Raw genomic sequence first — 14,557 nt, 5'->3', positions numbered from 1 at the left:
TGGAAAAGGTTCAGAAAAGGGCAACAAAAATTATTCGGGGTATGCTGCGTCTGCCATATGAGGAGAGATTAAGAAGACTGGGAATTTTCATTCTGGAAGAAAGACGACTAAGAGGGGATATGATAGAGGTCTATAAAATCATGACTGGTGTAGAGAAAGTAAATGAGGAAATGTTATTTACTCCTTCTCATAACACAAGAACTAAGGGTCACCCAATGAAATTAATAGGCAGCAGGTTTTAAAGAAACAAAAGCAAGTATTTCTTCACACAATGCACAGTCAATCTGTGGAACTCCTTGCCAGAGGATGTTGTGAAGAAGGCCAAAACTATAACAGGGTTCAAAAAAGAACTAGATAAATTCATGGAGGTTAGGTCCATCAATGGATATTAGCCGGGATGGGCAGGGATGGTGTCCCTATCCTCTGTTTGACAGAAGCTGTGAATGGGCGACAGGGGATGGATCACTTGATGATTACCTGTTTTATTCATTCCCTCTGGGGCACCTGGCATTGGCCACTGTCAGAAGACGGGATACTGGGCTAGATGGACCTTTGGTCTGACCCAGTGTGGCTGTTCTTATGTTGTCCACACTAAACTCTAGACCAGTGGTTCTCAACCATGGGTCTAAGGCCCCCTGGGGGGCCGTGAGCAGGTTTCAGGGGGGCCACCAAGCAGGGCCAGCATTAGATCGCTGGGGCCCAGGACAGAAAGACAAAGCCCTGCAGCACGGGGCTGACGCCCGGGCCCTGAGATCTGCCATCCGAAGCTGAAGCCGAAGCCTGACCAATATAGCTCTGCGGGGGCCACTGTGGCATGAGGCCCCAGGCAATTGCCCTGCTTGCTATCCCCTAACGCCTGCCCTGGCTTTGACATGCAGAAAACCAGTTACCGTGACACAGGTGGGCCGTGGAGTTTTTATAGCATGTTGGAGGAGGGCCTCAGAAAGAAAAACAGATTGAGAACCCCTGATCTAGACTATACTCCCCTGCTATATTCATTTATCAGCTCCACTAACTTCACCAGATATTCTGAATCCCCAACAGCACTGTGTCAATCTGCATAGCAAATATTAACGACCTATCTTCCATTCATCTTAATACCCTTTCCTGTTTCTCAATTAATTTCATAAAACACTCGCTATAAATGTTGAATAAAGTTGGTGACATTATACAGCCTTCTCTCAATCTCCATTACCATCTCCCATTACAAACACCTTCTGACTCCAGTATCACTGTTTTATTACTCAGCATTCATTTCGATCAATCCCTAACAGCTCTTAATATACTGAGCTATTCGTAGTGGCAGATTCTGTCAAAATGTTTTTGGGAACTCAATGGAACACAAGTATACCAGTTTCACCATTTCAGCTGATCTTTCTAATACGAGCTTCAAGTTCATAATGGTGTTTATCGTGTCCTTTCCATGTTTGAAGCTGTATTGTTGTTCACTGACTTAATCACTCTTTCTTTGTATTCAGTCTTGAACAATTCACAGGAGTATCTTAGAGGCCTGTGATACCATGCTGATTGTTCTGTAGTCTTTACAGTCCATAGCATTGTTCTTTTAGGGGATGTGGATACACAATGAGGTTGTAAAATCTTCTGGCAGTTTCCCCCATCTCAAACATCTTTCATAACCTCTGGCAGGGCTTTCAAGCCTTCATTGCCTATGGTTTTTAATAATTCAGCCAATATTCCATCACATCCTAGCATTTTTCCATTCTGAAGTCTTTTTACTGCTTCCATGATTTCTTTATCCATTACTGGTGGACTTGATTGATTTCTACTTGAGGTTTTTCAGGCCTATCGCCACTATATAATTCCTTGATATATTCTCACCATCTACCGTTCTTATCTTTAGGGTCTGTCACACATTGTCCGTTTATGTCCTTAAGGATCATATTGATCACCTTCCTTCTGTAATTAAAGGCTCTTATCTTCTGATGCATCTTACTTTATCTTCATCCAATTGTTCAATTTCTTTGCATTTCTCATTCAGCCATTCAAACTTTGCTAATCTGCATTTATCCTTTATCACTGTATTAAATCTTCAGTATTCTTTTCCTGTTGTCGATCCTTGTGCCTTTACTTCCCCTCTTTCGACCATCACAGCAATAATTTAATCTGTTATCCATTTTTTTTTTTTTTTTTTATTAGCAAGTCACTTCTTCCCAACATGTTTATTTGCAACTTCTTTTATAGCACCTTCCAGACATCCCCAGTCATCTGGTGCTTGGCTTTGCTAAGCCGCAAACATTGCTTAATGGGGGTCATTTTGCTCAAGTCTTTGTACCGCGGATATACTTATTCCCAGAATCAGAAAGAATTTCCATGTCACTGCTATAGTGAAAAGAAAGCTGAACTGGCAGCTAGATAAAGACTGACTAAATAAGACTAGACTATATATTAGAAGGAAGCTGCCACGTCCAACTGGCCCCAAAATACATAGATTGAGATTTTCAAAGCCGTCTCAGGGCTTCAGACACATTTCTTTAACTGATATTTATGGTGAGTTTCTCTACATTCCCTAAATTACTTTTGAAAATCTCAGCTGTAGATTTTTAATCTGGCTGAGGCCTGTTAAGCAAAACGGGGGGTTTCAAAATATATGCCCCCATTCCTACTCTCTGTACCCATGAACGGTGCAGGCATTTCCCACCACGGACGTTAATATTTTATTGATCATTCATCACACTGAAACTGCTGGGAAATGAATGGAGGTACCAGCATTGCAGAGTCTGGGAAAGACACAGACTTTCAGAGTTGCTGTTAGCTCCATTCTAATGGCAGCTGCTCAATTTCTTTATTTTAAAAAGAATACACTTCCCAGCACCTCTGGAAGTCTGGATTTCATATCCCAGTTTGATTTGCTAGGCACTGCCAACCCACCCAAGAATATAAACCAGGTCAGCGCAACTGTATCATGACAGATTTGTGGGGTCAGGAATTTGTTTTTTCTCTAGCTACTATGAAAAACTTCTCTGCTCTCAAGGCTTTGTAGTTCCTGCCTGTTGACCTTCACAGGTTGATACGGCCCATTGGTTAGAGCCGAGAATTGAAGGGTCCAGCTCTGCCAACGACCCACTAGGCGAATGAGTGCATCTTTCTGTGCCTCTGTTTAACCACCTGTAACAAAACCTCTTTCAGGTTTTGAAAGACTTAATTCCTGTTTACACGTTGCTTTGTTATTATTCATTACAATCTACGTAGGCAAGACAGGCAAAGAGCAGGAAGGGAAACAGCGTCACACAGAGGGGAAGCGACTTGCTCAGCGTCACACAGAAAGGAAGTGACAGAACTGGTGTCACGAACATCTCCCCAGTGCCCGGAGTGAACGGGTGACATGCAAAAAGCATCACTTAACAGTTGCTGAATAAGACAGGGTGATGACATCTCTGTGGTGACGGCAGCACAGCCTCCCCCTCTCTCTATCCTTGTCCCCACTTCCAACCACTCCTATGGGCTTAATACAAACGGTTTGCCCTGCCTCCTCGCTAGCCCACGCGTGGGGCTTGTCCTGACTCCTGTCATCACAAGCCTCACTCAGGGAACCAGCCTCAGAAGCAGAGGCCGGAGCAGATCTGACATGGAGCCAGCAGCAACCAAAGAGGGTGAGGATGGCAGGGAGCCTACACAGAGGAAGGAGGCAAGGGGGAAGAGGGGTTACATGAGAGAAAGCGGGTGAGGAAGCGGAGAGGGGGCAAGACAATGGCTGGCGCTTTATCTCAGCTGGAGTCCCTCTTGGTAGGGCCCTAGGACCACGCCTGTACAGCCCAGCATGTCAGAGCTGGGCGCGTCCCTTGGGCAGCTATTCTGGAAACCACACCACTTTCAGACACAGACTTACGAGTTTACAAAAAGCTCTGCCCTCGTGCCAGGCCGGAGGAGCTCAAGAGCCACACATCCCTACCACGCACGCTTCTCTCGGCAGCGCCTGAGTCCTACCCTGGAAAGACAAGGCAAGCTTCGCGGGCGCTGCCCATGCCCACCTCCTTTCCCACGATGCCTCTTCTTTCCAGCTGAGTAATTGAATAGAAAAGCCAGCCCAAGCCAGAGGCAACCTCCTGTTTGGAAACAAAACAGCAGCCAACAAAGGAGCAGTGGCTCCTGAGAGTTATTCTAGGCAGCTTTCCACCAAGCTCGACAGGGAGCGACGTCAAGACACACGAAGAACCAAACTCCCCCGTGAGAGGGGCCCAGGCTAACCAGGGAAGAAAGCTACACAAATACCCAACAGCAGCTGTCAATCCCTGACCCAGTGGAATGCAAGGCCTCGCCCAAGCTGCCGGGAGCCCTGCCAAGGGCTGGCTCCATAGAACACCTCCACCTGCCTTTGCAGCAACACGGGCCGATGGAGTAACACAACCAGCCGTTGGGGGGGAGGGGGGAATAAGGGTTGTGTGCACAAGGGGATTACAGATGGAGCACTAGTGATAGCTGGAGTCCCAGCTGCCCGAGCCATCCCACATAAACATCAGTGCGAATTACTCATGAGTTTCTGAAGTTTCCATTGCGCAGGGTGGAGCGTTCCAGGCTTGGTTTCTGCCCCACGGAAAAGAGAGAGAGAGAGAGAGTGAGAGTGAGAGTGAGAGTGAGAGTGAGAGTGAGAGTGTGAGAGTGAGAGTGAGAGTGAGAGTGAGAGTGAGAGTGAGTGTGTGTGTGTGTGTGTGTGTAAGTAAATTTCAACAAGCATACTCCAGCCATTTCTCGTGGGCAAAGGGGATTACAAATTCCCCAGTATAAAAAAAAAAATAAAAAAATTGGTTTTTAGTCCCTTTTAATTAATTCTCACCCCCACCAGCTCTAACATCAAAGTAGATGGGGAGCACAAAGACAAACCATGGGAGGGATACGGACAGCCCTCACGCAGAAGGCCCTTCAGCGATCCAGAAAAGGCTGGCTCCGACCTGGTGGTGAGCAGTCCAGTAAAGTGTCTCAGCACCTTCAGCCATTTTTTTCCCTACACTCCCTCCCCCTCACCCAAACCAACAAGGAAGTTAAGTGTAAACCTAAAACAAAAACATTTTAAAAGCAGCCTCTAAGTTTGGGCATCTCCAGAGGCCCAGTTTCAGAGATTCAGAGCATTACACCTTCAACAAGAGCCATCGGTGCTCAGAACCTCGGAAATACCTGGCCTTGTACATCTCAAGTTGGGCACCCAAAATGAAAGGGCCCCAAATTAGCAGACCCCTTGAAAAATGCACAGTGTCCACAAAACACCAGGGACTGATGTAGGAAACGTATAAGAGTCGGAAATTCACAGACATTGATGCCACAAGTTAACATAACCCCATACAAAAAGTCTATGGGATCACAGATGCCCCCTTGCGCGCACACACAAAACTGGCAGTCCTTCCGAGCAGTGAAGTCAGAAATAACTGGGATACGCTTATGAACAACTTGAGAGCACAGACAATAACAACACACATGCTCCAGGCTGCTGGAGTTGCAGTTGTCACAGCAACCAATTCCTATGCTTTACATCTCCATTCTGCTGTCATTAACGTTATTCTTTTGCACTTAAAGTCTCTTTCCCTCACCCATCTTGGTGTCCTATTCTCTGCAGAAGTTGGCTGCCAGCTCCCACGCTGCCATTTAGATGAGTAAGAGGAGCAGGCAGGATTGAACAAAAGCCACTGTTTGAGAGAGAATCCTTGGAACTACACGTTGTCCCTGACCTGGTTCAAAAAATAAACATTTTAATTAAAGCTTTACCACAGCTTATTAAAATCCAAGATCAACTTGGACTCAGGAAGAGGATTCCCCAAGCCTCACGTGGCGGCTACAATAACGCAGTCTAGAAAAACAAGAGACATTTGTTATTCTTACGTAAAATTAAGCCCCAATCCTGCAATCAGATCCATGCAGACACCTGTGTCTATGTAAAACTTTTTGCCTCCCAGTGAGACTCAGTTCACAGACTCTGGGCTGAAGTCCCTGACCACCATGGGCATCTTCGGCCACAGAAGAATCATTTATTTTTGCTCTCATATTTAAAAAGCTTGGTGTCTATGGTCTACCAATGCAAGTCTGCGAGTGTTTTGCCAAAATAAACCCGTAGAGCCCAACCCTACAAGGTGTTTAGGGCCATTAATGACTCCTTGTTTGGACTGCAGTAGTGCGCAGAGGTTCCATCTCTGATCAAGCTAGGAGCTGTACAGACACACAGTAGCAGACAGACACTCCCTGCGCTGAAAAGCTGACAATGCAAAGTGATGGGACGGGCGAAGTGCTGGAGAAAGAAAGCGCTGCCGTGCCCATTCTACTGAGCCCAGCTAGAGATTACGGTCCAGGTTTTTAAAGCTGTTCAGGAGTTGCGGCACTTAACGCGATGCTGATTTTAATGACGCCTAAATAACTTTACAAAGCTGGGCCCAAGGCCACCCAGGATCTGTGGCAGAGCTGGAAATTGAACCCAGATTTCCTGAACGCCAATCTAGCTGTCTTAACCTTCTTCTTAAGCCCTACTAGCTTCAATGAGAGCTGGGGGTGCTCAGCACCTCCTAGCACCAAGCCCTGGAAGCTTGTGCTCCAGCAGGCACACAACATTAATGAGGGAAAAAAATAGAAAATGTTTGGGGCCAGATCCTGCTCACAGGCACGGGCTCGGGTTTTCAGAGGTCCTCAGGGATTGCTCCACTCGGGGCTGCGACACCAACAAACCGAAGTCCCACTGAATCCCCGTGACGATGCCAATTTTGAAAATGAGGCTTGGGGCTTGCAATACCCAGCACTGCAAGAATTAAGAATCTGGGCCTATTCTTAGTGCTGTGACCAGTCTCGTTAGAAGTCATTAAAGGCTGCTCAGGATCAGACGCCCAATATTTTCCTCCTCAACAACAACTTGCAGGCTCAATTCACGTTCTCCCTTTATGCCACAGTATCCAAAGTGCAGGTAATTCTCCTGGGTAAGGCTCTAGGTAAAGCACTGGCAACCAACAAATCAATTTCCTTTGAAAACAAGAATTCAAGGAATAAGCAGCAACTAATGGGGCTTCCCCACAAGGGGGCTGCTCCGAGACCGGAGGTTTAAAACAGACCTGCTCTGGAAATGGAAAGTAGGGAGAGGGGACCAAACGAGAACTCACAGCGTCAGTAAAGGACTGTAGGGTAAAGATAAGGGCAGCCAAGGGAGCATCATGTGTTTAATGCTAATCCAAGCAGGCTATGATGTGGAACAAACCAGAGGGTTTAGACGTACCTCAGCGGAAAGAGGTGCTGGGGAGAAAATACGTGTGGATAAATGATGAAGAGAATGGAATTAACAATTCAAGTTGGTGAAGACACTGATGCACATTTTCAATCTATGCCAAGGAACAAAATGACGTCGCTAACACAAGCAGGGAGTCCTTATTAAAAAATAGCTCCTATTTGCCAGGACATTCTGGATGGGCGGACCCATGTGCCTGCACAGACCCCACTGACTTCAACAGGGATCTCGCCACACAGGGAAACCAGCAGGATTGGGGCCATAGTGCTTAACAGTGAGTAGATAAGAGGATCTGAGCCAATCTGTGACGTGCGCCCTCAGAGAATGAGCAAACAAACGTACTGCACCAGGGACGGTGATATTTGAGGAGACAAGGAACTATGGACGGTGGCAGCATAAAAACAGAAAAAAGGAGACTCCGAACAGACCTTCAGGAGAGAGAAAGTGTGACTCTGGCTATTACTATCATCTAGGTCTAATCTGTTCTCAGCAACTGTTCAATTTCTTAGTGTAGACAAGACTTTAATATCACTGTTAACTAATTTTGCTGCTGATCGTTTTAGCAGAAACAGACAGCTCCTCTGGGCTTGTAGGAGGAGTTCAGGACTGTGGGCCGAGCTTAGGGCACAGTCTCGCCGCTTCCCACACGTACATGGATACAACCCAACGCTCAGATCTCCCTTGGACTTCTCTTGCTGCACGCCGCTGTACTGATCTCAATCTGTACCTACAGCATGGTGCGTTGTACTCCAGTCTTACAGGCTAAGCGAGACAGGTACCTGTTTAGGTAGGGTAACCGTGGATCCCGTTTTGGCCAGGACAGTCCCTATTTTAAGCTCCGCCCCGGCCGTCCTGACTTTGTTGACAAAAGTAGGCACTTGTCCCGTTTGCTCTTGCCAAGAGTAAAGGGGACAAATGCCCACTTTTGTCAAAGAAGTGGGGTGCGGAGGAACATGGGAGGGGGTGGTGACGGTGATGCCAGCTCCGCGCAGAGGCAGGGCTTGGGTGGGGGAGGGCAGGGCACGAGTGAGCAGCAATGCCAGCTCCAGCCTCATGTGGGGGGCAGGGAAGGCTCAGGCGAGTGGCTCAGGCCAGCCCTCTGCAGGGGTAGGGGGAGAGGAGGACTCAGACCCATGCCGGGGAGGGGAGGCTCAAGGTAACCCCACGCAGTGTCCCATTTTCCCTCTGGAAAATATGCTTAGCCTATGTTTAGGAACATTTGATTTCTGCAGGAAGCGACACTGGCCATTGAGCGAGGGGTGCTCCTCTTGCCGAGTCATTCCCAGACAAATGCCCAAGCCTGGTTTTAGGGGGTGCTATTTTTCTGCCGACAGGTTAAACCTGAGATCCTTTTGCAAGAATCAGGGCATGAGCCCCAAAGTCCGGACCACACTGTCACTCCAGTCATTACATTCTGCCCCCCAGAATTCCACCTGCCCTTTCAGTTAGATGCGCCATCCTTCCCTTCCCGTTCTGAACAGCGGTGTAGCCCTGCTGTGCTCGAACGACGTACCCCAGAGGTGGTTTTATTTCAATGGTGGAGGAAGCAATTCCATACATCCCCTGCCTACCACACAGGAATGCTGGTGGCTTAATCCTCACCTGAGGCGCTTCAGACTCCTCTGAGCAATATTAAGCACGTCAAACACAGCAGGGAACAGCTACGGAAGATCGTTACTGACCCCACATGGCTCTGGCCTAACGTGAAGAGTTTTTCATTTACAGAACAGCTGTACGGTACATGTCATCATCCTCACTTTCCCAAATGCTTGTCTCGGAAGAGGATCAGCCGCCTGAAGCAAGCGCACCCTCTTCTGGGCTCTTTGGAGAACGGCCACTTCCACAGCAGTTAGTTTTCAAAATACAGCCCCCGCTCCATGATGCTAAGTAACTCAGACTGCAGCATAATGAGGACGAGGAAAGCCAGGAGAGTGAGCTAAGAGGCTACCATTTGGCATTGATTGCACTGACAAGAGGCCCAGCACCTCTACGGGGAAACTCTACAGAGCCCCACAGGGATCAGACTTGGCTCTCTCTTCTCTCAACAACATCTACCCTTGTCCTGGGTTTAACAGCAGGCGGACATTTTTCAACCGAGACAGATTTTCATACAAAAATGGACTTTTTCCAATATTTTGGCTAAACGCTGACAACTTTTTTAGGGGTTTTCCTCCCTCCTGCCCACAAAACATCACGTCACCCGATGAAATGAACAGGAAACAAGTTTAAAGTACTCCTTCACACAAAAAGCACAGTCAACCTGTGGAACTCATTGCCAGGGGCCTCCATTAAGGGCTATTAGCCAAGATGGTCCGGGTGCAACCCCAGGCTCTGAGTTTCCCTAAACCGCTGACTGCCAGAAGCTAGGATGACAGGGGATGGCTCGCTCGATAAATTGCCCTGTTCTGTTCGTTCCCTCTGAAGCATCTGGCACTGGCCACTGTGAGAAGACAGGATCCTGGGCTAGATGGACCATTGGTCTGACCCAGCATGGCCATTCTTATAAAGCTCAGGGCGGGGGTTCTCAAACTGTGGATCGCGACCCCGTTTTAATGGAGTCGCCATGGCTGGGGCCAAAGCCAACGCCCGAGCTCCACCGCCCAGGCTCAAAGCTGAAGCCCGAGGGCTAAATCCCTGGGCAGCGAGACTCAGGCTTCGGCTTCAGCCTTGGGCAGCGGGGCTCAGGTTACAGGCCCCCTGCCTGGGGTGACAGGGCTCGGGTGGGCTCAGGCTTTGGTCCCGTCCCCCCGCCACTCTGGGGTCATGTAGTAATTTTAGCTGTCAGAAGGGAATCGCGGTGCAATGACGTTTGAGAACCGCTGGCATGGGGAAAGGATCTGGGCAATAACCCCCGCTGCAGAAACAGCTAGCGGCCACTCACCCCTGCGCAGCCCCTCCAGGGCAGGGGTAAAGCTCAGGCGCGCTAAGGAATTACCTTCACATCCTGGCTCCCAAGCGGGTCCGTGAGCTGCTCCTCCAACGCCCGAAGCGATTCCAGCGCCAGCACGAGAAGGCGCTGCAGGATCTGAGGAGGGGCAGAGAGTTGGAGGGTAGAACCAAGGAAGACCCCAGACATCACACAGCCCCCGCACTGCAATAGGGACACCTCGCTAGCTGCAGGGGCAGGTACCCAGCTCCAATGGGGGCAGGGAAGACACTGTCCTCAGCCGGACAACACTTCTACAGTGAGGGCCATGAGGAAGGGAAGGACAAGGGCCCAGGTGCTGGGAGCATTGCTCAGGTGCAGGGGGTAAACAGAGCCTGCACAACACCTGGCCCCTGGGTAGTGGCAGCTCTGCAGCAGGCCCAGCAAAGAGGCGCATCTGGAATAACCCTGACAGAGAAAGGGGATGGGAATCGGAGCACTCCAGTGCAAGGAGAGCAGAAGTTACCCTGGGCTGGTTGCAGGCAGGCACCCCAGCGGAGCAGGAATGGGTGGGCAGGATGATGCCTGGCTCACCTGCGCAGAAGGCCGCTCTTTGGTCCACACTGAGCTCCGCTTGTCTCTGGGGGTGGCGATGAACATGACGGGGAGGTGAGGCCGGGCAGCCACAAACTCGTTCCTGATCTCGGTGTAATCCGCATCTGGGGAACACACCCAAAAGCAACATCCGAAACCCTGTCCATCGGCCCTGCCTGGGTGCCTGCCACATCCCTCTTCGCCCCCAGCAGCCCTGCCCAGCACACGCAGCATGGGAAGCCACCACTCTGCGCTCTCACCATAGGAACACAGGACTGGCGTGGACCTCCAAGGTCACAGAATCCAGTCTAGTGCTATCACGGGCAACCCAGTTTCACCTTCCCCTGGATAAACTTACCAAGCTTCATTTTAAATCTAGGTTCCAGAACCTCCCTCCTCTGTCCGTTAGGAACCTTCTTCTCATTTCCAGCCTAAATTTACTCAAAGCCAGTTTATCCCCCTTTGCGATTGGACCAACATTGTCCTTTGGCTGACACAGCTCTCCCCCCCACCCTGGAGTTTTCCCTCCCTGATGTATTTACTGAGGGCAATCGGATCCCTCTCGGCCTTAGTTTTGCTGAGCTAAATAAGCCAAGCTCCTTCAGCCTCCTCTCGTAAGACAGGCCCTTCATCTTTCTTGAACATGGGTGCTCAGAACCGGTCACCAAACACAAGGCTGAGCAGACAACAGTCTAGGACTTGGGCGGCAGCTCTCGTCTGCATTTTCTGACACTCTGAAGTTGGTCAAAGCCAACAGCTGAAGGGGGGGAAGCAGAGTGAGGAGATTGTGGTGATGTATAGAGCAGCACCAATTAAATATAAAGCCCACAGACCAATCCAGGCCAAGATGTTTCCACTGACATGACCCCAGGGTCACTCGCAGCCCATCTGAGGTCAGGGATATTCACAGCATTATCACACTAGCGCTGAAATCTCCGGTACCACTGACCCCACAGTCAGTGTCTGATGCCAGCTGAAATAGCTTAAGAAATATAACAGCCAGCCAGCACTCTGTGCCGATGCCTGGGGGTGCCACTGGCTCCCCCTCTCTGCATCCAACGACTCTCCTCAGCAAAAGGACCTGGTGACAAACCTGCCCCTCCCAGGCTCACCAGACTTTGCATAAGAAGTTTCAACCCAACACACATTAAAACAACCTCGTAACAAGCCCCACAGCAGACGTTAAACTCTGAAATGTCGAGAGTCTTTCAACTACTGCAGAATTGCTACCTAGGCACAGAGGCTTGGGAGTAGGGGAGATCCCCGGTGCTCCCATCAAGTGCGTCAACGCTGAAAGGGAAGTCTGCGACTAGAGCACGAGTAGGAATGTCTGCGCTAGCTCAAAGTCAGCCAGTTCACATAACAGTAGCGTAGATGTGATGGCAGGAATTCAGCACAGGCTAGCAACCAGAGTAGGGTCCTGGGCAGGCTTGTACTCTGACAGCTGGCCCATGAAGCCATGTCCACACTACTACTGTTACCCAGGCTAGCTAGACTAAAGCTTGTGCAGGTATGCCTCTTTGCACTACAATCGCACCTGCCATGTGGACATATGCTCAGGGCTCTTGTGACCACGCACAGTCCTACTTCGGGGGTGCACAAGATCTTCAGGAAGTTTCTTCTTTACCAACCCAGCCCACAGGTCCCTCTCTTGGGCAGGCATAATACAGAGCCTAAGAATGGCCAAACGGGTCAGACCAATGGCCCATCTACCCCAGTATCCTGACAGAGGCCAATGCCAGATGCTTCCGAGGGAATGAACAGAACCAAGCAATTTCAAGAGATCCATCCCCTGTCGTCCAGTCTCAGCTTCTGGCGTTTGGAGGTTTAGGGACACCCAGAGCATGGGGCTGCGTCCCTGACCATCTTGGCTAATAGCCATTGACGAGCCTATCCTCACGAACTTATCTAATTCTCTTTCGAACCAAGTTTTATGTTAGGCCTTCACAACATCCCCGGACAATGAGTCCCAAAGGTTGCCTGTGTGTTGTGTGAAGTATTTTTTTGTTTATTTAAAATCAGATTTTTTGATAAAATGCTTTTTGAGGAAAAAACCAATCTAAAGATAAGATATATCTTTGAGCTATAATGTCTCGCCATAGAATAGGGATTATAAATTCTATAGTACGAGACAATATATTCATGTCATGTTTAAGTAACGTTTTGTAAATGAGTTCCAATAGTTCATGGATTAGGGACCCAATCTTATGGGGTTCCACAGGCTTCTGTACTGATTTCCATGCTGTATTTTGCAGAGGTTTCAGCCACTCGTTTCACAAGGTTGGCAAGTTCATCTTCGCTGCCTGCCAGGCCGTAAATGTCATCAGCAAACCGAAGATTTGAGATTATTCGCCCCCCCCCAATGTTGACTGCGCATCTGTGATCTTCTAGGGCATCGGTCACTATGCGCGCCAAGTAGATGTTGAACAGTGTGGATGAAAGAAGGAAGCCTTGCCGGACTCCAACAATTGTTCAAAACCATTCTCCTATTGTGCCATTGACAAGAACTGCACTGCTGACCTTGGCATACGGTTGTTTAATGGTAAGAATAAGCTTACAACCAACATTTTACTTCTTTGTGGTTGCCCAGAAAGCTTCGTGCCATACTCTGTCAAACTCCTTCTTGAAGTCAACAAAGACGTGGTAGATGTCCTGCTGATGTTGTACATACTTCTCACATAGAACACGAAGACTGAAAATCTGTTCTGTGGTACTTCCAGCACGAAAGCCAGCCTGTTCTTCAGCGATTATTCTCCATTTGCAGCTTCAATCTCTTCAATAGGACTTTCAACAACACTTTGCTGGGATCATAAAAATCACAGAATATTAGGGTTGGAAGAGACCTCAGGAGGTCATCTAGTCCAAACCCCTATTCAAAGCAGGACCAAAACCAACTAAATTATCCAAGCCAGAGCTTTGTCAAGCCGGGTCTTAAAAATCTTTAAGGATGAAGATTCCACCACTTCCCTAGGTAACCCATTCCAAAAAAAAGGAAGTATTTTTGGCTAACCAATTTTGACACAATTCCAGGTTGCCTTTCTTTGGCAGAGTGATGATTAGTGACTGTGTCCACATGCAGGGCCACTCACCGGTCTGCCAAATCTTGTTGAGTATATCTATTACTATTTCTCCCCTGAATTTCATCAGTTCAGCTGGGATGTTGTCAATACCTGTAGCCTCTCCGTTCTTGAGCTATTTCACTGCTGTCTCCATTTCTTCACGGAGTATTGGAAAGTCATCCTCCTCTATTGAATCTAGGCTGTCTAGGACACTAGGATCTCCATTTGTCTGGTGGTTGTATAGATCAGAGCAGTAATTTGTCCACCTATTGATGATGTCCTTTTCTTCTGTAAGATTGTTCCCTTCTTTGTCTTGAATTGTGTTAGCTTTGGTCCATCTTTCCTTCATCAGATCTTTTACAATCTGGAAGGCTCTATTGCTACTTTTATTATTGATACACTCTTCAATTTTAGAGCACTCTTTTTCAATCCGTATCTCTTTGGCCACCTTCATTCCTTTCTTGATCTTTCTGCCAATCGCTCTGTACTGATCAGTGCTGTTCTTGTCTCTCGAGTTCTCTTCCAATGTCTCACATTTGTAGTATTTCATTTGTGACACAAAGTTTTGTCTTCTTCCGGAGTTTCCCCAAGAATGTCCATTGCTGCCTCATTCATTACAGCGTTGAAATTGTTGGTCATCGTTTCTACGTCTTCCTCTAGAGCAAGCAGCGGAGCAAATTTTCCACTGATCATTGCTTGGAATGACTCTGCAATGCTTCGGTCTAAGTCTTTCTGAGTCAAACCTGATTCTGGTGAACTTTGGCCTGACGATTTTCCTTAGCCACAGCCAAAAGTTTAGCATCACAAGGTCATGATCACTTCCAATAT

At 48.4% G+C, this 14,557-nt stretch overlaps 1 protein-coding gene across 1 annotated transcript in view; it reads right to left on the bottom strand.

The window, feature by feature from the left end:
* Positions 1 to 14,557, bottom strand: part of NOL6 (nucleolar protein 6) — a 66,825-nt gene that overhangs the window by 17,864 nt on the left and 34,404 nt on the right. Inside the window, exons 22-23 of the mRNA XM_034774424.1 lie at positions 10,671 to 10,795; positions 10,146 to 10,235 (exon numbers count right to left, since the gene is read on the bottom strand). Of these exons, the coding sequence (XP_034630315.1) occupies positions 10,146 to 10,235; positions 10,671 to 10,795 (215 nt within the window). The remainder of the gene's footprint in view (positions 1 to 10,145; positions 10,236 to 10,670; positions 10,796 to 14,557) is intronic.

This window comes from Trachemys scripta, chromosome 6 (assembly GCF_013100865.1).
Source record: "Trachemys scripta elegans isolate TJP31775 chromosome 6, CAS_Tse_1.0, whole genome shotgun sequence".
Taxonomy (NCBI): domain Eukaryota; kingdom Metazoa; phylum Chordata; order Testudines; family Emydidae; genus Trachemys; species Trachemys scripta.
This window is presented reverse-complemented; position numbering and strand designations above follow the sequence as displayed.